General features: G+C 49.1%; 1 protein-coding gene across 8 annotated transcripts in view; it reads left to right on the forward strand.

Annotated features, from left to right (window-relative positions):
• The window catches only part of tacc1 (transforming, acidic coiled-coil containing protein 1), a 232938-nt gene that overhangs the window by 137522 nt on the left and 73200 nt on the right, over positions 1-22216 (forward strand). For 6 of the 8 annotated variants that reach the window (XR_015074252.1, XM_085971170.1, XM_085971167.1 and 3 more), the window contains exons 3-4: positions 1481-2660; positions 10309-10344. Coding sequence is in view for 7 of the 8 variants with exons in the window: in XM_085971170.1 (XP_085827296.1) it covers positions 1481-2660; positions 10309-10344 (1216 nt within the window). In the remaining variant the exon portion in view is untranslated. The remainder of the gene's footprint in view (positions 1-1480; positions 2661-10308; positions 10345-22216) is intronic. The other 2 variants (XM_085971165.1, XM_085971166.1) reach the window with 1 other exon arrangement.

The raw sequence follows: 22216 nt of genomic DNA on the forward strand, positions 1-22216 counted from the left end.
CTGCTCTTCAGCTGATCGCTATGTAATAGCGGCTCCCCGGGGGAGGGAGGTCGGGAAGTGTTTGTGGCTTCACCTCTATGTTGCCGATCATTTTTTTATTCGTTTATGGGATGTGGGTGTCGCTGGCAAGGCCGGCATTTATTGCCCATCCCTAATTGCCCCTTGAGAAGGTGGTGGTGAGCCGATTTCTTGAACCGCTGCAGTCTGTGTGGGAAAGGTGCTCCCACAGTGCTGTTAGGGAGGGAGTTCCAGGATTTTGACCCAGCGACGATGAAGGATCGGTCCGATATACTTCTAAGTCAGGATGGTGTGTGACTTGGAGGGGAACTTGGAGGTGGTGGTGTTCCCACGCGTCTTCCCTCGCTGTGGAGAAGTGCTTGGCCTTTCCTTTGCAACTCCCCCGGTGGCATGATTGAGATCAGGAAGTTGGGAAGAAGTCAGAGATGTGGCCAACCACCTTGCAGTACGCCAACACCCGAGTTCCAATACACTGCATCACTTAACATAGAAACATAGAAGATAGGAGCAGGAGTCGGCCATTCGGCCCCTCGAGCCTGCTCCGCCATTCAATGCGATCATGGCTGATCATCCAAATTCAGTACCCAGTCCCTGCTTTCTCCCCATACCCCTTGATACCTTTAGCCTTGAGAAATATATCCAACTCCTTCTTGAATATATTTAATGAATTGGCCTCTACTGCCTTCTGTGGTAGAGAATTCCACAGGTTCACCACTCTCTGGGTGAAGAAATTCCTCCTCATTTCTGTCCTAAGTGACTTACCCCTTATCCTTAGACTGTGACCCCTGGTTCTGGACTCCCCGCCATCGGGAACATCCTTTCTGCATCTAGTCTGTCTAGTCCTGTTAGAATTTTATAAGTTTCGATGAACGTGTTGAAACTGGTAGAAGCATGAATGAGACAGTAAATAGTGCCTTTTTAAAAGAAGTATTTCTTTCATAACGTGTCTGATTCCTTTTATTAAGCAGCATCCAATATACCTGACGTAAGAAAACTACTAGGCACTTGGTCTAAGCGTTAAACAAAGCTTTAATCAACTGATTTACAACATGGAGGTCTAGTTGTGTCCTTCACTAGTTCCTGTTAAGAATGTCCTGCGCAAGCTGGGCCCGTGCCCGAGTATTTATACTCTCCCTGGACAGCGCCACCCGCAGGCCGCTCAGTATTATTTCATAAGTCTTTCTTTCATGAATGACTGATTCATGTCAATACCCTTAAGCTGAAATGGTCGGGTGCAGCGGTAGAAGGCGACGTGCAGCAAGTGGTGTATTTGGTAAAAACTTTGACACATTAAAGGGCTGCTGTTCCTTTGCCGTGTAGCTGGACGAAGCTGCAGACTCCTGGTTAAGTGAACCCAGGCAAAATTGGATGAGCTGTTTCTGCTGAGATTTCGGTGTCTGTATCGCAGTCATTCACGCCTTTGTTTTCTTTCTCGTTGGCCGCACCGCCTTGCCCGCTGCAGACTCTCAGCCGGAAGACGAGCCATCATTGGTAGACTCTGCCCAGCCGTTAAAGAGTCGAGCTGAGAAAGACTCATTGTCGGAGTCAGCCCATTGTGATGGCTTCCAGCCGCATGATCAAATAGCAACTGATACTATTGGCAGCCCAGCTTTTGAGCAAACCGTCGATGCCACCAGTGTTCCCAGTAGCTCTTCCGCAGGGCAGAACGCACTGACAATCTGGGAAACTGCAGCTGAAGGAAGAACGGACAGAGATTCTCCGCCAGCTCCTACGGCAGGTCAGCTTCTGCCGCCTGCCGCCACATCAAAAATCCAAGGGACCAGTGTACCAGACAGAGATATGACAGTCCCTGAGGAAGAACCATCAGCAATGGACCAAAAGGCAGAGGGCGCGGAGGTACAGACTCCACCTAGCAACTCCAAGCGGAAAAAGACCAAACCTCCGACTTTGGAGAAGATGGCAGTTGAGGCCCTGGAACCCGGGGCGGCAGTGGAAGATGACGTAGTAACGGTGCAGAAATCATCCTATAATTTCGACCCCAACGATTTTGATGAAGCCAAGAACCCCTTTGACACGGGAGGCTCCAGACTTCAAAACTCGCCCCCCGCCAACAGACAGGCCTCGGCGTCTTCCGCGGCAGTCGCAAAGCAAGCGGACGAGGTGGGCCCGCCAACAGAACCCAAAGGCTCGGCACTGAAGCTGGAATTTGACTTCTCGGACGATAAGGAAAATGCGGAGAACAGGATACCGGCGCCAAAGAAAGCGGGCAAAAAGCCCGGCAGCAAGTTGAGCGGGAAGAAACAAAAAGCGGCAGCAGCCAAGGCCGCCGCTCCCACGGTAAAGGACGACGGGCGCCCCACCGCCAACTTTGATGACATTCCCATTCCCAAAAAGTCCTACAATGTGAATTCGAGCCAGTGGGACGACCCCAACTTCAACCCGTTTGGCGGCTGCGCCGGTTTGCAGAACTCCCCCACGCGGCCAAAGGCTTCGTATAAATTTGACCCGGATCACACCGACGATTCGGCTGACCCTTTCAAGCCCTCGAAAACTCTGGCCAACACATCCGAGGCCCTCGCTCCTTCCGAGCCGGTGACTGATAGGACCGAACGCACCCAGCCGGAGGTAGCGCCTGACGAGGAGAAAGCGTCACCCAAGAAGACGAGGACTCGAGTGATAACGTGAGTTTTGCCAAATTAATACCTTTACCTCATGTTAAGTGTCGCTTTGTTTTCCGGAAATGCTGCAGCACAGTGAGAAGTAATATTTGTAAATGTTAAAGTTTGTTCTAATTGAAACCGATCTGTTTACTTCAGTATAGAGGTTAGCGAGATAGATTATTTAAATATTTAAAAATGGAAGCTTCATTGCTTATCTGCGAGGATTTGCTCTGTACTTACGCCACAAGCTCACAGATACCATGGGAGAAAAATTGGCTCGCGCCCCCTTTGGAGTGCTAACTTCACTACTTTTAGCGCCCCGAAAAAGTTAGTGCCCCCGCACCCTAAATTGAATGGTAGCACCCCAAGCAGGAGGCGGGGCTACCAGAAGCGCTCCCCCTACCTCTTGGGGCGCTCCTATTGAATATCGCGGCGCTACGTGAAACAGCGCCACACGTGTCGGCAGGTAGCTCTGCGGTACTACAGGCCTCTCTCCCCTGATCGCCTAGCGCAGCGCGCACCGGAGGCCCTGCTGGACCAGCGGGGAGCGGGGTGCTGGCAAACGAACCCGGCGCTCAAGAGGAGTGACGGACTGACGGATCGCAGCCGGCACCCCGCGGGAGGAGGCCAGAGGGGGCAGGTAAAAAATGGCCGCCCAGCACCTGCCCTTTAATTTGCGCTGCCGGGCCGCAGACACGCCCCCCTGACCCTATCGGACACAGCGTCCGGCGGTAGGTCATGGGGCGTGAGCGGAGCGCTGCCCACGGCGATGGTGTCATCGCTGGAGGCGGGGCACTACCAGTTGCCGCCGCCGCTAACCTCCCGCTGGATTTCGCGGGCGGCGTAAGCGGCGCCGCGCCCGGGCGTTAGGTGTTTTGCGCCCTGTTAGCACGAAGCAACCGAATTTCCCCCCCCCCCCCCATACATTTTTCAGCTCCAACCCTCACTCTCCAGGTTGATAAGTGCTTAAACCCTAATATGTAGAATGATCCAGCACAGAAGGAGGCCATTCGGCCCACCATGCCTGTGTCTGCAAGAGGCAGTTTTGTACATGGGCCACACGATATATATTAAACTAATACTCGAGCCGAGCGTTTCAATCTTTCGGACTTTTTTTCCCAGAATTTTATTTTAAACCTCGCACCTCATTCACCTGCTAATGGCAGTCAATGCACAAACCAGCCTCAGTGTTGGTCGAACGAGGGGGGAGGTAGAGAGTCAACAGTCTCTCCGGATGCTGCACAGGGATGAGGCACTTCCGACAGCGGGAGCAGCGGGAAAATGAGCAGCGGTGACCAGTGCTCCCTTTAAGCTGCGCGGCCCTGCGGCGCTCTGGAGGTTCCGCGCAGCCGGCTCACCGGCTTTTAAGGGGAAAAAACTGCGCACGCGCGGAATTTTGAACGGGCTATGCGGCCGGTTAAAGTGACCGCGCGCCCCCCTCCCCCGCCCCCCCAAAAATTAGAGGGAACATCGGTCACAACTGTTTTCTGTGCAAGACTGTTTTTTACACCAGGGTTTTGCACGTGTTTTCGAAAGATACTACTCAGTGAGCCATACGGTAAATTGAGCAATCCCGCGCTCAGAGGGAGAGCAGGTGGGAGAATTGGTGTTACGGTGCTGTAGCGTCACCCCGACCCCCACTCCCTTTGACTGTGGCTCCCCACTGGGGGCTTTCATCACAACGTACTGCGGCACTCTTTGAATTCCTGCTCCGAAGACTCAGTACTTCCTTTTATTTGCGCTAATACTGGAACAGCGCATCTCCCTGCACTGGGAAGTTATCATCTCTCCAATATTTATAAGGTGCAGCATCTCTGTTGATAACCCACACAGTGTGTTTTTGAGGTGTACCATAAAATACTCTCCCCACATCTTTCTTACAACGGTAAAAGCTTATTTTGCAATTTATCAGCGTACAGTGCACCACAGTGCATTTCCCTTTCACTGTGGCTACAATAACTCCGATCAGGGGTCGATAGAGGGGGAGGAGAAGAGAGACGGAGTTTGGGCCATTGATGTATTTTTAATATTCGTTCCTGGGATCTGGGCGTCGCTGGCAAGGCCAGCATTTATTGCCCATCCCTAATTGCCCTTGACAAGGTGACGGTGAGCCGCCTTCTTGAACCGCTGCAGTCCCGTGTGGTGAAGGTACTCCCACAGTGCTGTTAGGGAGGGAGTTCCAGGATTTTGACCCAGCGACGATGAAGGAATGGCCGATATATTTCCAAGTCATAGAAACATAGAAGATAGGAGCAGGAGTAGGCCATTCAGCCCCTTGAGCCTGCTCCGCCATTCAATGAGATCATGGCTGATCATCCAAATTCAGTACCCGGACCCTGCTTTCTCCTCATACCCCTTGATCCCTTTGTCAGGATGGTGTGTGACTTGGAGGGGAACTTGGAGGTGGTGGTGTTCCCATGCGCCTGCTGCCCTTGTCCTTCTAGGTGGTAGAGGTTGCGGGTTTGGGAGGTGCTGCCGAAGAAGCCTTGGCGAGTTGCTGCAGTGCATCTTGTAGATGATACACACTGCAGCCACGGTACGCCTGTGGAGGAGGGAGTGAATGGTTAAGGTGGTTTAAGGATGTTAAGGTATCTCCCTATTGCTGTCATTACCTTTTTATCAGCTACTGGAAGCTGCAATCTTTTGAACTGATGCTCTCTCTACCTGAGACAGCGTACGTCACTCCCCTGAGCCCTTTCACAAGGTGGTCCTGGTCGAGAACCAGTGACGCTCGCTAGTCTAAAGTGTCAGTGGTGTAAACACCAGCCTGAGATGAACTTGGACCTCAGCATTCATATTTAGAACTGGCAGTTGGCAGCTCCAGCTGCTCTCCAGTCATCATGCACTGCAGGCATTCTGAAAGCATTTGGAAGGATTAAAGATGAGCCGATGAGGTCTCAAGGGATGGACGGAGGAGTTCAGACAGGAATAAAAATAGAAACACTCCCATTTTCCCAAGGTGGGGGGGAGGGGGTGGATTGCTGGGGAACCATCTTGTATTCCTCAACACAATGGGGAGGACTTCACACACTAGCCATAGTCGTAACAATCATCACTGGGATTAGTGAAGAGCTTTAACTGGCGCTTTCTGATTCCAGATCCCAGTAGTTGAGAAGTAGATGCAGAGCCAACCTGCGGCGGCCTCCCTCACACTCCCTCCCTCGACGGGAAAGCTCTCTCCCGCCCTCGGCCCAGATTGCTGCCCCTTTGGCGCGGTGTTCGGCTACCTCACGCACATTCTGATGAAGCCAGCTTCTGCCCCTACCGCCCCCCACACCCCCTTCACATTGGCACAGCCGCGTCGGATCTGCTTTCGTGCGCGGTTGCGCCCGGATGCCGTGAAACCCGAATTTAACACCCGGTGCTCTGATGTCCGTGCATGGGAAAAAGGGGAGGCGAGGTCCTGAGAAGCTGTCAGCACCAGCGCGCTCCAGAATGCATGAGGAATACTTTCAGACACTGAAATCTTTGTTAACTGCTCGGTGAATAAATAGAGACAGGAAAGCTGGTAGCCACCAATCTGTACGACAAATTACGCTATCCCCCTATATTTAGGCCTTCTTCGTAAACGCACAGATGTGTGCGTTCCATTGCCGGCTTGTAATGTAGCAAGTATATTATTTCTTTGGAAACATTCAAACACCAGCGCTTTAGGCCTTCAGTATAAGTCATGTGGCCGCAGCATGAGTCTGAACCGACTGATCAATCTCCCTGGCCCTCTCTGTAAAAGGTGCACATTATACAGTGCAGGATAAAGCAGAGACATTTCAGGCAGATCCAGGCGAGAGTTACAAACCACTCGAGCTCCAGTGTTATAATGCCTGACTTCACCCGAGCCAGCTGGCATGTTCCTGCCTCGGGTTCTACTCCAAGGTGTCGCTGCGATTCCCTGTTCCCCAACTAAAGGATGACTAATAGTCCCTTGCAAGCCGTCTTCGCCGGCAAATCATTTCATGAGCAGACGCAGTCCAGTATAATGAAGGACAGGTGTCAGTTGTGTCCTGAAATGTTATTTATGGGTGCATATTTTTTTTTTAAATTAATGGGGAAAACTTCAGTTGGTTAGCACCTCCGGGGCGGCGCTAGGCGCTAGGCACTTGGTGCCCGAGCACGGCGATTTTTAGCCTCGCTCGCGAAGTTGACCAGTGTTTTGTGGCGGTGCTAAACAATACCGCCACGATCTCCTGCGCCGGCAGATCGTGACATCAGTCAAGCGTGCAACGCCCCGGTAGCGCCCCAGACCGGATAGTAAGTCGCGCCCCCTGCCTTAGCGCCTGCCGCCAAGAACAACAGGTAACGGGGAACGTTTTCAAGTCGGGAAGGGGCTGGGGGAGCGCTATTTAAAGGCGGGCACTTCCTGCCTTTTCTTGTCGGCAAAAGTTTTTGGTTTTAACGCTGTCCTAAGGAGTTTTGGCCCTCAGCACCACTTTAGAGGTTCCTCAGCGCTGAGCTCTTTCCCTGGGCCTATCCATTAGTGCTTCCAACACAATTGCTGTTGAGGTCTCTCCAGGCCGAGATTCAAGGTTGTAATGAGCAGGGAGTGGCTGGCCAGCAAGATGGCCCCTCCCCTTTAAGAACTGGACGGCGCCAGTCTGTCTGGCTTCCATGGTAACCGACATCGCCTGAGCTTCGGTAGCGTTCTGAGGTAGCGCCTTGCTCCCTGACATTTGCGCCTTAAGAGAGGTGTGTAGCGCCTGATTTAGCACTCAAATTACCTCCAGGGGGCGATAGAGGAGAATTTTGCAGTCGGAGGCGATAATTAGCACCGGGTGCTAAACTTTGCGCCCGGCCGATATTAGCGCCCCAAAATGGGTGATACCGAATTTTTCCCCCTAAAAGTCAGCAATCAAAGGCTAAGGTGGAGTCCCTGCATCATTCGAGAACATAACCGGGTCCTACACATTGTCACTTGAAGGCAGAACATCAGACATCAGGGAGGAGAACGATGGGCTCAGTAATGCCCGTGAGCTGGGAAGACTTTCCCTTGCAGAGTGCAAGGGTGCTTTTTCCTCCCCCTCGTCCTCCACTCACTACAGGTTGGTGCCCGGCAGGGTACAACCCTCGGGTATGGTATGAAAGTCAGGACGGAGACAGAAATCCAGTGGTGGCTGGCACATGTGCCAAGGCACTTGGAAGAGCCGCTACTTTTTCTGGACAGTGCGTGCGTGTGGTTGTCCAGTTTAGCGCAGGATTGACCATGTGTTTTTTTTTGGGGTCGTGGTTGACCCTGCTAAGGCAGCGTTTATTGGCCATCTCTTGTTGCCCTCAGATCATCACGAGTCATCCATACGGTGTGGGATTGGAGTCACATATAGGCCAGACCAGGTAGAGGTGGCAGGTGTTAATTGTATTCAAGTGGTGTATAGCAACTGGGTGTTAATAGTATTCAGACAGTGGGTATTAATTGGGGACACTCTTGTGCTCATATATATATCTGGAAGTAGGCTTGGGGAAGGGTTGAAAACTTATCTTGGGGGTGCACAGTATGAAATGTGCATCTCTGCAAATAAAGGCTTGTAAGCAACTAAAGACCAGACTCTAGTCTTCTATCCTTCACCACCTGGCTATCCGATGTTATCAGCAAGTCCCTCCCTGAAGGACCATCAGCATTTAATGCCAATCCGTGGCCATTTCCTTGTCTGGGGGGCCACCCTATAAATGACCAGATTTATTGAGTTCAGTTTCACGGTGGGACTTGCTCACTCAGTGGGCTGTGGTGTTTAGAAGGGCTGAGCATGGCCCGTCAACACAGAGTGTCCAGAATCACCCCAGAGAGGCCACTTAGATAAGGTGCCAGCACCAATAGTGGGACCACATTCCAGGGGCAGTCATGACCTTCGAGAAAGAAAGGTGCAAGCTGCCCAGGAAGAGGGTCTGATCCTTGATCCTTGATCCTCTTTCACGAGGAAACCCTTGCCGTAGCCAAGTAAACGGACAGCCAGAAAGCAACTGCTATGCTTTGTCTCACAGCGCTGTGGAATTTGACAGAGAGAACCGGATTTCCTGATTCTTTAAAACACATGGGGGGAAAATTCGGTTGCTTTGCGCCTCCCGTTAATGCCCTAAGAGGGCAAAGCAACTAGCGCCCGGGTGTGACGCTGCCAACGCCTCCCGCGAAATTCAGTGGGAGGTTAGCGGCGGCGGTAACCAGTAGCGCCCCGCGCGCTGTGCTGCTGGCGATGACGTCATCGCCGTGCACAGCGCCCCACTCGAGCCCCGGCCGTGATCTTCGGTAGCGCCCCTGACTCACCGCCGGACGCTATGTCCGAGGGGGTCAGGGGGGCCTACCTGCTGCCGGGGCGGCGCAAATTCAAGGCGAGTTGTCAGGCGGCCATTTTTGTCACTGGCCGCCTGCCAGCTCCTGCCCCCTGTTGCCATCACCGGCACTTCCCTTGAGTGCCGGGCTCTTTTGCTGGCACTTCTGATCCCTTGTGGCCCAGCTGGGCCCCGGGTCGTGTTGCACCAGGCCCCTCCCCTTTAAGAAGCGGAGGAAGGCCTGAGGTACTGTGGCGCGACGTGCCGCAGCGCCACGATATTCCCTCGCAGCGCCCCAAGAGGGAGGCGGGGCGCTTCCAGTAGTGCCCCACTTCCCTCTTGGGGCACTACTATTCAATTTCGGCCGTGGGGGGCACTAATTTTTTCGGAGCGCCAAAAGTAGCGCAAAGTTAGCGCCCCAAAGGTGGTGCGACTCAATTTTTCCCCCATAGCTTTCTAGATTTTTCCCGGGGGAATGAGGGGGGGAGGAGAGAACTTTTCTTGTGAAGGGCGAATGATCCTTGAAAGGGCATTATTAGATAACTGGGTAAGGGAGGGCAGCTGTAACGGGCACATGCCATTTTTGTTGGAACCACAACACAGTGGTGTTTCTGTGGCGTTTTGCCCTGAGTTGCATTATCGCAATGTTCGAGCGACGAGAATGGAAAAGTTCAATAAATACAGACTCTCTGGAAAAACCCCAGCCGCCAAGCTACCCGTGGAGTCATTGATGAGCTCAAAGAGTAGGTTGACCTTGAAGATTGCAAAGCATTGTCTCCTTTCATTACTGCCTGATGATATTGTCCCTGTTCCTGCATATTTTTTTTTGTCGTTGAGCCCTGCTTGTAGAACTTGCGGATTGACGAGATAATTCACGAGGGCAGCCGCCTACTGCAGGTAAGTGAGAGCATTTTCAGGAATGCAGATCATTCGGGGTTTATCTTCACTCCAGTCAACGTGGCAGACATTCTAAGGTTGCAGTTCAAGAAGAGGCGGCACCGATTTCCAATCTCCTCCGGTTAGAATCAGTGCTGCTTGTGTGTGCAAGCTACGGGTAAAAAAAAGATTATTGTTTGACCAATCACAGTAGTGTGCAGATAACGTAACAAAATGCCAGGTTTGTTGACTGTTTTGAAAGAATGCAGGGCAAACCTGTCAAAGCACCAGGGAGATGGGCACTGTCACGTTAAGCCGAACAGTAACTCCCATCTCCCGTATATCAAATCAGCACAAAACAATATTTCATCACAATGCTCTGCCGAAGCTTCCTTTGACTAATAACTGTGTTGCACTTACCAGTTTTTGTCTGTGACCTTTATTTTCTCCCTTTGTCTTTGTGAAACTCTTTCATTCTCCATCTGTATGTCTGTCTTCCGGCCTTTCTCTTGTGATCTCTGTTTGCGTGCGCACCCAGGACTATTGAACAAGTGAAGTTTCTCTGTTTTCTGATGTAAGTACTTGGAACTGCTTTGCACGATCAGAGCCTGCTCCTTTATCTGTGCTATTTCATTGCATGCATTGTACAGTTCCTTAGTTACCATTTGTTCAATAGTGATGCCCGTAAAACTGCAGTGCCCCGTAATGTGAACAAATGTTGCTTAGATTAATCAAACTCGGGCAGGCTGGGTTGCATCTTCAGTTGTCCCCCTTCACACATTCGGCTTCCCTGTTTCGGCCATGTCCAGGGTTAGCGTTTGTGTGAATGAGCAGGGAGCCAGTATCAAAGCCAGTAGGGATTCAAGCCCACGAACGTGAGAGGGAGACAAAGCCCCCCTTCCTTTGCAAGGTCACCTCCATAGGCAAGAACATAGCTAGAAGCAACCCTGTGAAGAAATTGATGTCGCTGCTGTTGGGGGCCACCAAGGCTTCCTCTGATAGGAGGTCTTGCTTGGTGTCTTGACCACTGGTCACCACCATCAGCACTTAGATGCACTTAGATACATACAAGATTCTGAGGGGGATTGACAGGGTAGATGCTGAGAGGTTGTTTCCCCTGGCTGGAGAGTCTAGAACTAGGGGGCATAGTCTCAGGATAAGGGGTCGGCCATTTAAGACTGAGATGAGGAGGAATTTCTTCACTCAAAGGGTTGTGAATCTTTGGAATTCTGTACCCCAGAGGGCTGTAAATGCTGAGTCGTTTAGTATATTCAAGGCTGAAATCGATAGATTTTTGGACTCTAGGGGAATCAAGGGATATGGAGATCGGGGGGGAAAGTGGAGTTGAGGTCGATGATCAGCCATGATCTTATTGAATGGCGGAGCAGGCTCGAGGGGCCGAATGGCCGACTCCTGCTCTTATTTCTTATGGTCAGGTCTGCCATGTTGAGTCTGGCCAGGAGCAGGCTGAGTGGACCGCCCATCTGTACAGGCTAGTAGTGTGCTTCCCACATTGCCGGACTCGACAGACCATCCACTAATAGCGGCAATTCCTAGCCAGACTGGCAAAGACACACATGCCGTTAATCTTTCCTCTCCGCCCCCTTTCCCTGCCTCGGCACCTGGTTAAAACCTGTTCCATCTCTAACGGTTTCCAGTTCTGACGAAGGGTCATCGACCTGCAACGTTGACTCTGTTTCTCTCTCCACGGATGCTGCCTGACCTGCTGAGTGTTTCTAGCATTTGCTGTTGTTCTTGCCGTTAATCTTTTATTAACAAATCCTTCCCCATAGTAGGATCAGAGCAAGGGAACTGGTTTACTAGAACAGAACTGCCCCCAATGGAAACAGTCCTGTAATACAGATGGGATTTAAGTGATGTTGTGAAGGGCTGAGCGGAGGCCAGGTGCCTCAATGGGGAAGCCCTGGGAGACAACAACTCACCATCAGGGATCCTGGGAGACTGCGGAGAGAGTAGAAACATAGAAAAATAGGAGCAGGAGTAGGCCATTCGGCCCTTCGAGTCTGCTCCGCCATTCAATATGATCATGGCTGATCCTCTCAATACCATATTCCCGCTCTCTCCCCATACCCCTTGATGCCTTTTGTGTCTAGAAATCTATCTATCTCCTTCTTAAATATATTCAGTGACTTGGCCTCCACGGCCTTCTGTGGTAGAGAATTCCACAGGTTCACCACCCTCTGAGTGAAGAAATTTCTCCTCATCTCAGTCCTAAATGTCCTACCCCGTATCCTGAGACTGTGACCGCTCATTCTAGACTCCCCCCAGCCAGGGGAAACATCCTCCCTGCATCCAGTCTGTCTAGCCCTGTCAGAATTTTATACGTTTCAATGAGGTCCCCTCTCATTCTTCTAAACTCTGGTGAATACAGGCCTAGTCGACCCAATCTCTCCTCATACGACAGTCCTGCCATCCCAGGAATCATTCTGGTGAACCTTCACTACACTCCCTCTATGGCAAGTATATCCTTTCTTAGGTAAGGAGACCAAAACTGCACACAGTACTCCAGGTGTGGTCTCACCAAGGTCCTGTGAAGTCCAACCCTCAATAACCCAGGGGAATCGTCTTGTATCATGCAGCGTGATGGCGGCTTAAAATAGCGGCTGGTGATAGAGTGCCACCATAGCCGTTAAACAAGAAAATTGGTGGACAAAGCCTGGGTCAAAACCTGCTCACAACCACCGTGCGGAAGTGTAGTATTTTAGGAGCAGTTTCACGAGACAAGCACTTTAGAAAGTTTTTCCCGATATCTCTGGGGCACTGCAGCTTTAACATCTATAGAATTATAGAATGTATTCTGTGTGGCACATCGCTGATTTTGACACAAGGTATAAAATAGAACTCAAAGCACTAGTCTGAGGAAAAACGCAGTGAAGTCTTACAATAAATTGCAGAAATCTCCCACCGCTTCCAGGAGGGGCTTTGTTGATTATTTTATGCCTTACAAACATTTTATGCTGTTTAATGTTGCCCATTTTTTGTAGTAAATACCAGTTTGGTAATACTACCCCAAGATGCTGCTATGATGTGAGCTGGAACAGTAATCCTTGCCAGAGGGACAATCGCTCTTTTTTTGCTGACTGATTCGAACTGGACTGAAGTACAAAAACAAATCTCATTCGCAAAACTTGGTTTTGGGACATTTTTCCCTGCCACAGTTATTCCCAAAGCAATAAATTACATAGGGTTGGATTATCATTACAGGAAACTCGTTATTATCTGGCACCAACGGGACCGGCGTGGTGCCGGTTTATCAAAAAGTCCGGATTACAGAGAGGTATAGTTTAAAAGGTACGAGAGCTCCGTACACAGCAACAAATCCAGGCTTCCCTGTTGCTTAGCAACATGTGCAGGAACTCCGGCCACAGACCAAGCATCCATGTTGCTTAGCAACAAGTGCACGAACCCCAGTTACACAGCCACAGATCCAGGAACTGCCACTAATATGAAGTAAAACTTACCTGAACCTACTCCTGAATTTTGCCGGTTAACAGAGATTTCTGGTTATTTAGGTGCCGGTTAAAAGAGAGTTTCCTGTAATTGAAATACGTAGGGTGAATTTAAAGCCATGGCTGCTCATCAGAAGCAGAGTGAATGTGGGTCAGCTAAAGGCAGGTCATGGGAATAATAGGCCCCACTGTTGCACGATGATTATTTTTCTGTGTGTACGGGAAGAGCAGAGAAGTTTTTTTTTAATTGTTCACGGGATGTGGGCATCGCTGGCAAGGCCGGCATTTATTGCCCATCCCTAATTGCCCTTGAGAAGGTGGTGGTGAGCCGCCTTCTTGAACCGCTGCAGCCCGTGTGGTGAAGGTACTCCCACAGTGCTGGTAGGGAGGGAGTTCCAGGATTTTGACCCAGCGACGGTGAAGGAACAGCCGATATATTTCCAAGTCAGGATGGTGTGTGACTTGGCGGGGAACTCGGAGGTGGCGGTGTTCCCGTGCGCTGTTGAGCTATTCTTTTTTTGGGGGGAGGAAAAGGTTTTGCTCTTTCCCTGTCCATCGGGAAGTTTTCAGTAGGAAGGGCAGTTTCAAGAACATAAGCGTTCGTGCATCTGCGTCCCTACCAATGTTCCGTTTAAGCTGCTGGCGTGGGTGGCCGCACAGCAATCGGGAAGGTACCGTGCAGCAAATTTAAAGTTATTACGCACACAAAAAACTTTAGAGGGAACATTTGGTCTCTACCGCACCCCCCACCCCTTAACCCCCACTCCTCCAAACCTTCACACCTTCTGTAATTATCAGGAACCAAGAGATGAACAGCAGAGGATGGGACCATGGGTCATTCGTGTGTGGGCACTCGTAAAGATTAGTAGTTTATTTAAGGAACAACCTCGGAATGTTTCTCCAAGCTTTCCAAAGCGTTTTTGCAAGATAATCAACCAATGGAGGTTTTTTTTTTTCAAACAACGATTTCCTCCTTTGACCAGCGCGCTAATGCAGCTCTGCAGTTGGTGAGTAGGATGCACGTCCCGAGCCAGCTCGCTATCTGAGCCATGAAGGGCAATGCTCATCGTCGTCTGTTATTCATAATGATCCAGCACATGTACAGGAAATGGAAGTCGTAGCACCGCTGGTGGGGAATAGTGATCACAGCATGATAAAGTTCAGCGTGATTTGGGAGGGCGAAATAACTCGGACTAGGAGCCAGGTACGTAAATTTGAAAGGGTTAAATTCAATGAAATGAAGGAACAACTAAATTGGGGGCGAGAGTTCTCAACAACACTTCAGTGGAAGACGTATGGAACACCTTTAAAGGTGTAATGCCGAGCATGCAGGATAAACATACAGGAAACTTTCGATTTACCGGCACCTAAATAACCGGAAATCTCGGTTAACCGGCAAAATTCAGGAGTAGGTTCAGGTAACTTTTATTACTTTTTTTTACTCCATTTGTTGCTGTGCATGGGTGTGGCTGCAGCTGTTGCTAAGCTACAGAGACGCTTGCAACTTGTGCCCATTGTTCTGAAGCAGAGTTTGTTGCTTTATATGGAGCTCTCAGCTGCGTATCTTTTACTATAGCGTTCAGTTATCCGGAATTTTTGATGAACCGGCACCACGTCGGTCCCGTCCGTGCCAGATAAAAAAAAGTTTCCTGTATTCCCAAAACATCAAGCTAAGATGATGCTAAGGATGGTTTAATCAAAACAAATTAAAACTGAGATCGAGAGGGATAATAGCCTGTAGAAATGCTGCAGGGTCATTGGAGAAGGGAATGAACATAAGAAAATGCAGAAACACATTAAAAGGTGATTAGAGGAGTGACGAGAGAACTGGAGAAAGACATTGCAGCTGGAGCTAGTAAAACCTTCTTTCATTACCACAGCAAGAGGGCAGTCAGAAGCAAATGAGCCTGAAACTGAGGATGAGCACAAAGTAGTAAATATTGTTAATGTCTCCTTCCTCCATGTATTGACAGGGAAGGTGCAAGCAAGGTGCCCTCTCCAAACAAAGACACCCCAAATAAAATGATTGACTTTATCATAAATGAGATAGAAATCCTAAGACCAACTAATTGGACTCAAAGCAAATAGATCCCAAAGGACAGATTAATTTATCCCGGAGCGCTGAAAGAGATTTGTGAAGCACTTGCAGTCATTATGAGGGAGTTACTGGACATTGGAGAGGCATCAGAAAATTGGAAACAGGCTAATGCGGTGTCTATATTCAAAAAGGGTGACTAAACAGACACAGGGCAACTACAGATGCATTAGTCTTACGTCTATTCCATGTAAAATAATGGAACTGATTATCTGGAGTAAACTTGAGGATCATCTGTGTAACACTACCCTAGTTAACAGCAGTTACAATTGATTCAAAAAGGGAAGATCCTGTCTGACTAACCTCAATTTTGTTGAGGCCTACCCCATGTTCTGGCCCCTCTCTACCTCCATGTTCTGGCCCCTCTCTATCTCTATCTCCATGTTCTGGCCCCTCTCTATCTCCATGTTCTGGCCCCTCTCTATCTCCATGTTCTGGCCCCTCTCTATCTCCATGTTCTGGCCCCTCTCTATCTCCATGTTCTGGCCCCTCTCTATCTCCATGTTCTGGCCCCTCTCCATCTCCATGTTCTGGCCCCTCTCCATCTCCATGTTCTGGCCCCTCTCTATCTCCATGTTCTGGCCCCTCTCTATCTCCATGTTCTGGCCCCTCTCTATCTCCATGTTCTGGCCCCTCTCTATCTCCATGTTCTGGCCCCTCTCCATCTCCATGTTCTGGCCCCTCTCCATCTCCATGTTCTGGCCCCTCTCTATCTCCATGTTCTGGCCCCTCTCTATCTCCATGTTCTGGTCCCTCTCTATCTCTGTAACCTCCTCCAGCCGTATACCCCATCCGGGATCTCTGCACTCCCTCAATCTGGCCGCTTGCACGTCCCTGATTTTAATCGCTCCACCATTGGCGGCTGTGCCTTCAGCTGTCTAGGTCCTAAGTCGTGGAATTCCCTCCCTAAACCTCTCCGCCTCTCCACCCCTCTCTTCTGCTGCAAGACGCTCCTTAAAACCTAAGCTTTTGGTCACCTGTCCTGATATCTCCTTGTATGGCTTGGTGTCACAAGTTGTTTGATAACGCTCCTGTGAAGCGCCTTGGGACGTTTAATGACGTTGAAGGCGCTGTGTAAATGCAAGTTGTTGTTGTGACAATGCAAGTGGACTGAGGTGAGAGGGAGTGTGCTTCGACTTCCCAAAGGCTTTTGACAAAGTTTCTGTAGTGTCCGTGTGTTGATAGAGACACTGAAGACAGGAGTTGGTTCATAGGTGTTTAATAAGCAAAGTCTGGGGGGGGTTCTAACGGATATACACAATATACAGGCTTATATAGCCCGAGTGGTCATTACCGGCATTACAGCACACCTGGGGTTCTTAAAGGCACATACACTACAATTCCTCCCCTTTTAGCTAACCAGTACATCATATTTTAAGTAATTATTAATTATATGTTATAAGAAAAATAATATACACATTACTGTAGTTAATTAATTATAAGTCAGTCTCTCAGGAGGCTTCCTGACTCGGTCCGGATAACGCCTCGGTGGTGTAGTAGTTTCTGGTGGTGTAGTAGGTTCTTTTGGCAAGGCTGATTCGGCTTGAATGCCAGTGTCGGGTTCATCGGGTTCCGGTATCACCGGATCGGAGGTAGATATGGGTATCTCTACTTCATCGTTAGACGTATAGAGTTGTGGTGTAGGTTGTCCCTTTTCGGATGACTCTATGATTTGGTCAGCATGGCGCCTTATTATGCTTTCTCCGATGTCCACGGTATACATCAGTGGTCCTAGTCGTGTGCAGATAGTTCCAGGCTGCCATTTCTCGGTACGGTAGTCCCGGGCCAAAACTTGTTGACCTATCTGGAAGGTTCTAGCTGGCCTTTCATTCATGCCTTGAAACTGCCGGTTCTCCACGTCCCTTCTGATGTTGGGCTTGACCAAATCCAGCCGGCATCTTAGGTTTCTATTGAAGAACATCATGACGGGAGTTTGGTTGGTAACCATATGTGTTGCATTCCTATATGCAAATAAGAAGTTATCCACCTTGTGCTGAAGTTTTATGTCTTCATTACCCATGGCCTTTATGGCCTTCTTGAAGGTCTGGACAAACCTTTCAGCCAATCCATTGGTGGCGGGATGGTATGGGGCGGACGTGTGGTGCTCAACCCCATTGTTTTTTAAGAACTTCCTGAATTCTTCGGACACAAATTGCGGTCCATTATCAGAACAGATCTGTTCCGGCAGCCCATTCCTGGCAAATATGGTCCTTAATACTGTGATGGTTTTTTCCATGGTGGTGGAGGACATCTTTATTACCTCCGGCCACTTGGAGTGTGCATCAACCGCGATTAAGAACATTGAGTCCATAAATGGACCAGCAAAGTCGATGTGTACCCTTTGCCAGGGAGATGAGGGCCACTCCCATGGATGTAGAGGGGCTTGTGGTGGAGCGTTTTGGACCTTCTGGCATCCTAGGCAGCTCTTGGTCATTTCTTCGATGTCTCCATCGATACCTGGCCACCATAGAAACGCCCTGGCTAGGTTCTTCATTTTCACTCCACCCAGATGCCCCTCGTGAAGCTCCTTTAGCACTTTATCCTGGAGTTTGGGTGGAATCACCACTCTGGATCCACACATCAAGGTTCCTCGGCACGCTGACAGCTGTTCTCTTCTTTGCGAGAATGCTGGCAACAGTGGTTCGCCATGTGCTGGCCATCCCTTCACTGTTAAATCGTAGACCCGTGAGAGAGTCGGGTCATTTCTCGTCTCCCTTTCAATGGCAGAATTTGTTACTGGTAGACATTCCACTATGGTAGAGTGGAACATCTCCACTGGGTCTACTGTAGGTGCCTCTTCTACCGTTGGCAACGGTAGGCGCGATAAACCGTCAGCATTCCCATGCTGTTTTGATCCTTTGTATTCTATGTTGTATTGGTGTGCCCCTAGAAAAAGGGATCACCTCTGTAGCCTTTGCGCTGTCATAATGGGAACACCCTTTTTAGGGTTGAATATGGAGATGAGGGGTTGATGGTCAGTCAACAAGGTAAATTTTTGTCCGTGTAGGTAATGGTTGAATTTCTTCACTCCCCATACCAGGCTGAGTGCTTCCCTGTCGATTTGGGCATAGTTACGCTCAGCTGAGTTTAATGAGCGTGACGCAAAAGCTATCGGCCGTTCTGAGCCATCAGGGAATTTATGCGATAATACTGCTCCTATGCCGTAAGGGGATGCATCGCATGCCAGTCTGATTGGCAGTGATGGGTTGTAATGAGCCAAAACTTCTTCGGATGTGATTAAGTCTTTGCATTTATGGAAGGCACGTTTACAGTCTTCGTTCCATTTCCAAATCACTCCTGTTTGTAGCAGTTCATTAAGAGGGTGTAGAAGAGTTGATAAGTTCGGTAAAAATTTATGATAGTAATTTATTAATCCCAGGAACGACCTTAATTGTGAAACATTTTCAGGTGCTGGGGCTTTTATGACCGCTTCAATTTTTTCAGGTGACTTATGCAAACCTTCCTTATTAATTATGTGGCCACAATATGATATTTGATTTTGGAAAAATTCGCACTTGGGGCGATTTGCTCGTAGGCCCCGTTCTCTCAGCCTAGTGAGCACCTGCTCCAAATTGGCAAGGTGCTCGTTGTCGTTTTCTCCTGTTACAAGGATGCCGTCTGGGTAGCATTGAGTACCCGGAATCCCTTGGAGGACTTGCTCCATAGCTCTTTGCCAGATAGCTGGAGCGGATGCTACTCCGAAAACCAGTCGATTGTACTGGTATAGACCTTTGTGTGTATTTATCGTGAGATATTTTTTAGAGGCCTCTTCAACCTCCATCTGTAGATATGCCTGTGCCAAGTCAATTTTGGTGAAACGTTTCCCTCCGGATAGTGAGGCGAAAATATCTTCTATCCTCGGAAGAGGATACTGTACCGTGTGAAGGACCGGGTTTACAGTCACCTTGAAGTCTCCACAGATGCGAATTTTTCTCTGTTCTTCAGATTTATCATTATTCAATGCTTTCTTCATGACTGGAACGATGGGTGTTGCCCACTCGCTCCAATCTATTTTGGATAATACGCCTGCCTTTTCCAAATTCTCCAGCTCTGCCTCGACTGCTGGACGAATTGCGTATGGCACCGGTCTTGCCTTAAAAAACTTGGGTATTGCTGCATCTTCTACTTTTATTGAGGCGGTGATGCCTTTCAAGGGTCCTAGTTTCTCTTGAAACACTTCTTTGGCATTGGCCAAGATGTCTTTTAATCGTTCAGGTATGATGTCATCATCGTTTTTTTCCTTACTGGCCACCGTCAGTGCCTGAATGGAGTGCCAGTCTAAACGTATCTTTCTGATCCATTCACGTCCCAACAACGGTGGACCATCATCTTGTAGAATGTATAAATACAACTTTTGTATTTCTTTGCCGTTGTATACAACAGGCACCCTTATTTTTCCTTTGGAGTATACTTTCTGCCCCGTATATGTTTTTAAGATAATGGATGTGTCTTTTAAAGGTATATGCGGAAATAGCCTCTCGTAATCCCGTCGATTTATTACGGTTACAGCTGATCCTGTATCTAGCTCCATTTTAACTGGGGACCCTGCTGTCGTGAGGGTAACCCAAATGGTTTGGTAATCATCTTTGGCAAGTACATTATATAATTTGAGACAGCTTAGTCTCTTGTTTTCGGAGTCGCTATCGCTCTTCTGGTCTTCGGAGCTACTGTCCGTCATCATTTGTACCTTTCTGTACTTTTCTTTATTGATTTTTTTTTTTCTGTCTGTGGATTTATTTTGTCCAGATCGGCATACCCGTGCAATGTGTCCAATCTTTCCGCATTGCCTGCATGCTTTGTCCTTGAACCAGCAGTCCCTCTGGTTATGGGTGGATCTGCCGCAGCGATAACATCTTTCGAAACCCTGTGTCATTTCATGGGTGCCGAAGTCCTGTGTCTTTTGTTGTATCTCTGCAGCTCCTCTTGCTGCTGCTTCGTATGTGCAGCCATACTGAAAGCCTTGTCCAGTGTTAAATCTTTTTCAGAAAGCAGCCTTTTTTGTGTTCCTTCACTTAAGAGACCGCAGACGAATTTGTCTCGAAGATAATCTGCTAGTCCTGCCCCGAGTTGGCAGTACTTTGATAGCTTTCTTAATTCGGTGAGGTAATCAGCGTTACTTTCATTCTTGTGTTGATTTCTCTTGAAGAATTTGAATCGTTCCGCTATCAGCAGCGGTGTTGGGTTTAAGTGCTCCTGCAGGGTATCAACAATTTCTTTAAAATTCTTGTCCTTTGGTTTGGCTGGAGTGATTAAATTTCGTAACAGCCCGTATGCCTTTGCGCCCACTAGGTTCAGCAGTACTGAAGCTTTTTTTTCATCTTCTATTCCATTTGCAGTGCAATATACCTCTACTCTTTCCACATATGTGGTCCAATCCTCTATTTTGCTATCAAAAGCATCAATATTGCCAGACTTAGGCATCTTAGAAAAGATATGGCGCTTCCCGCGCTTTCCCGCCGCTGCTGCCGATGACAACGCTGTTTCCCGCGGTTTCCGTTCTTTTTCTTTTTTTTATTTATTTACAGTTGGAGACTCGTTCCCGCTGGACTTTCTCTCCAGGTCTGAACGCCGACCTGCTTGCAGCGCCGGCCGTCTCCCGAGTGCTCCCTCCCTGTCCGTTATTGCTTGCCTCCGATTTCGCTGCCTGTCTCAGCTGTAGAGCCAGCCGCTGGAGCCCCAGCCTGACGCCCAGGAAGGATCAGCGCAGTACCTGCTACCAGCTTGGCCAGCTGGTGAAACCACAGCTTCTCTCACTTTCCTGAGTCTTCTGGATGCCCGAGGAATCGATGTCCTTGAGGTGCTGCCAAATTGCAGGTAAGTCCGTTTCCACTTCGTCGCCACTGTAGTGTCCATGTGTTGATAGAGACACTGAAGACAGGAGTTGGTTCATAGGTGTTTAATAAGCAAAGTCTGGGGGGGGTTCTAACGGATATACACAATACACAGGCTTATATAGCCCGAGTGGTCATTACCGGCATTACAGCACACCTGGGGTTCTTAAAGGCACATACACTACAGTTTCCACCATAGGCTCATATTCAAGTAAACTGAAAGCTATGAGGATGTAGGGTAAACCCTGGGAATGGATAAGAAACTGGTTGAAGGGTAGGAAATAACAAGTACTTGTTAGAGGAGTTAATTCAGAGTCCGGGGTGGGGGGGGGTGGGGTGGTGGTAAGTACTGAGTGTGGGACCACTGCTGTTTTGAGTGAAATAATTGACCTCAATTCAGAAACATTCAGAAGTGTCAGCCAGTGGCTCAGTGGGTAGCACCCTCGCCTGAGTCAGAAGGTTGTAGGTTCAAGTCCCGCTCCAGGGACTGGAGCACAAAAATCTAGGCTGACACTCAGTGCAGTGCTGAGGGAGTGCCGCACTGTCGGAGTTGCCGTCTTTCAGATGAGACGTTAAAGCGAGGCCCCATCTGCTCTCTCAGGTGGACGTAACAGATCCCATGGCACTATTTCAAAGAAGAGCAGGGGAGTTATTCCCGGTGTCCTGGGGCCAATATTTATTCGTCAACCAACATAACAAAAAAAAAACAGATTACCCGGTCATGATCACATTGCTGTTTGTGGGAGCTTGCTGTGCGCAAATTGGCTGCTGCGTTTCCCACATTTCAACAGTGACTCCACTTCAAAAGTACTTCATTGACTGTAAAGCACTTTGAGACGTCCGGTGGTCATGAAAGGCGCTATATAAATGCAAGTCTTTCTTTCTTAATGTCAAGTTTGCAGATACCACCAAACTAAAGGGGGCAGTGGAGGCAGCTTAGAAATTACAGATGAATTGGACAAAATATGTAAATGCAGAACAAAAATGGCAGATGACATTTAATGCGGAGAAATGTAAAGTCAAGTCTTGATGCTAAATCTATCTAACCAA

The sequence above is a fragment of the Somniosus microcephalus genome, chromosome 30 (assembly GCF_052327205.1).
Source record: "Somniosus microcephalus isolate GS21.2 chromosome 30, FLI_Smic_1.0, whole genome shotgun sequence".
Taxonomy (NCBI): Eukaryota; Metazoa; Chordata; class Chondrichthyes; order Squaliformes; family Somniosidae; genus Somniosus; species Somniosus microcephalus.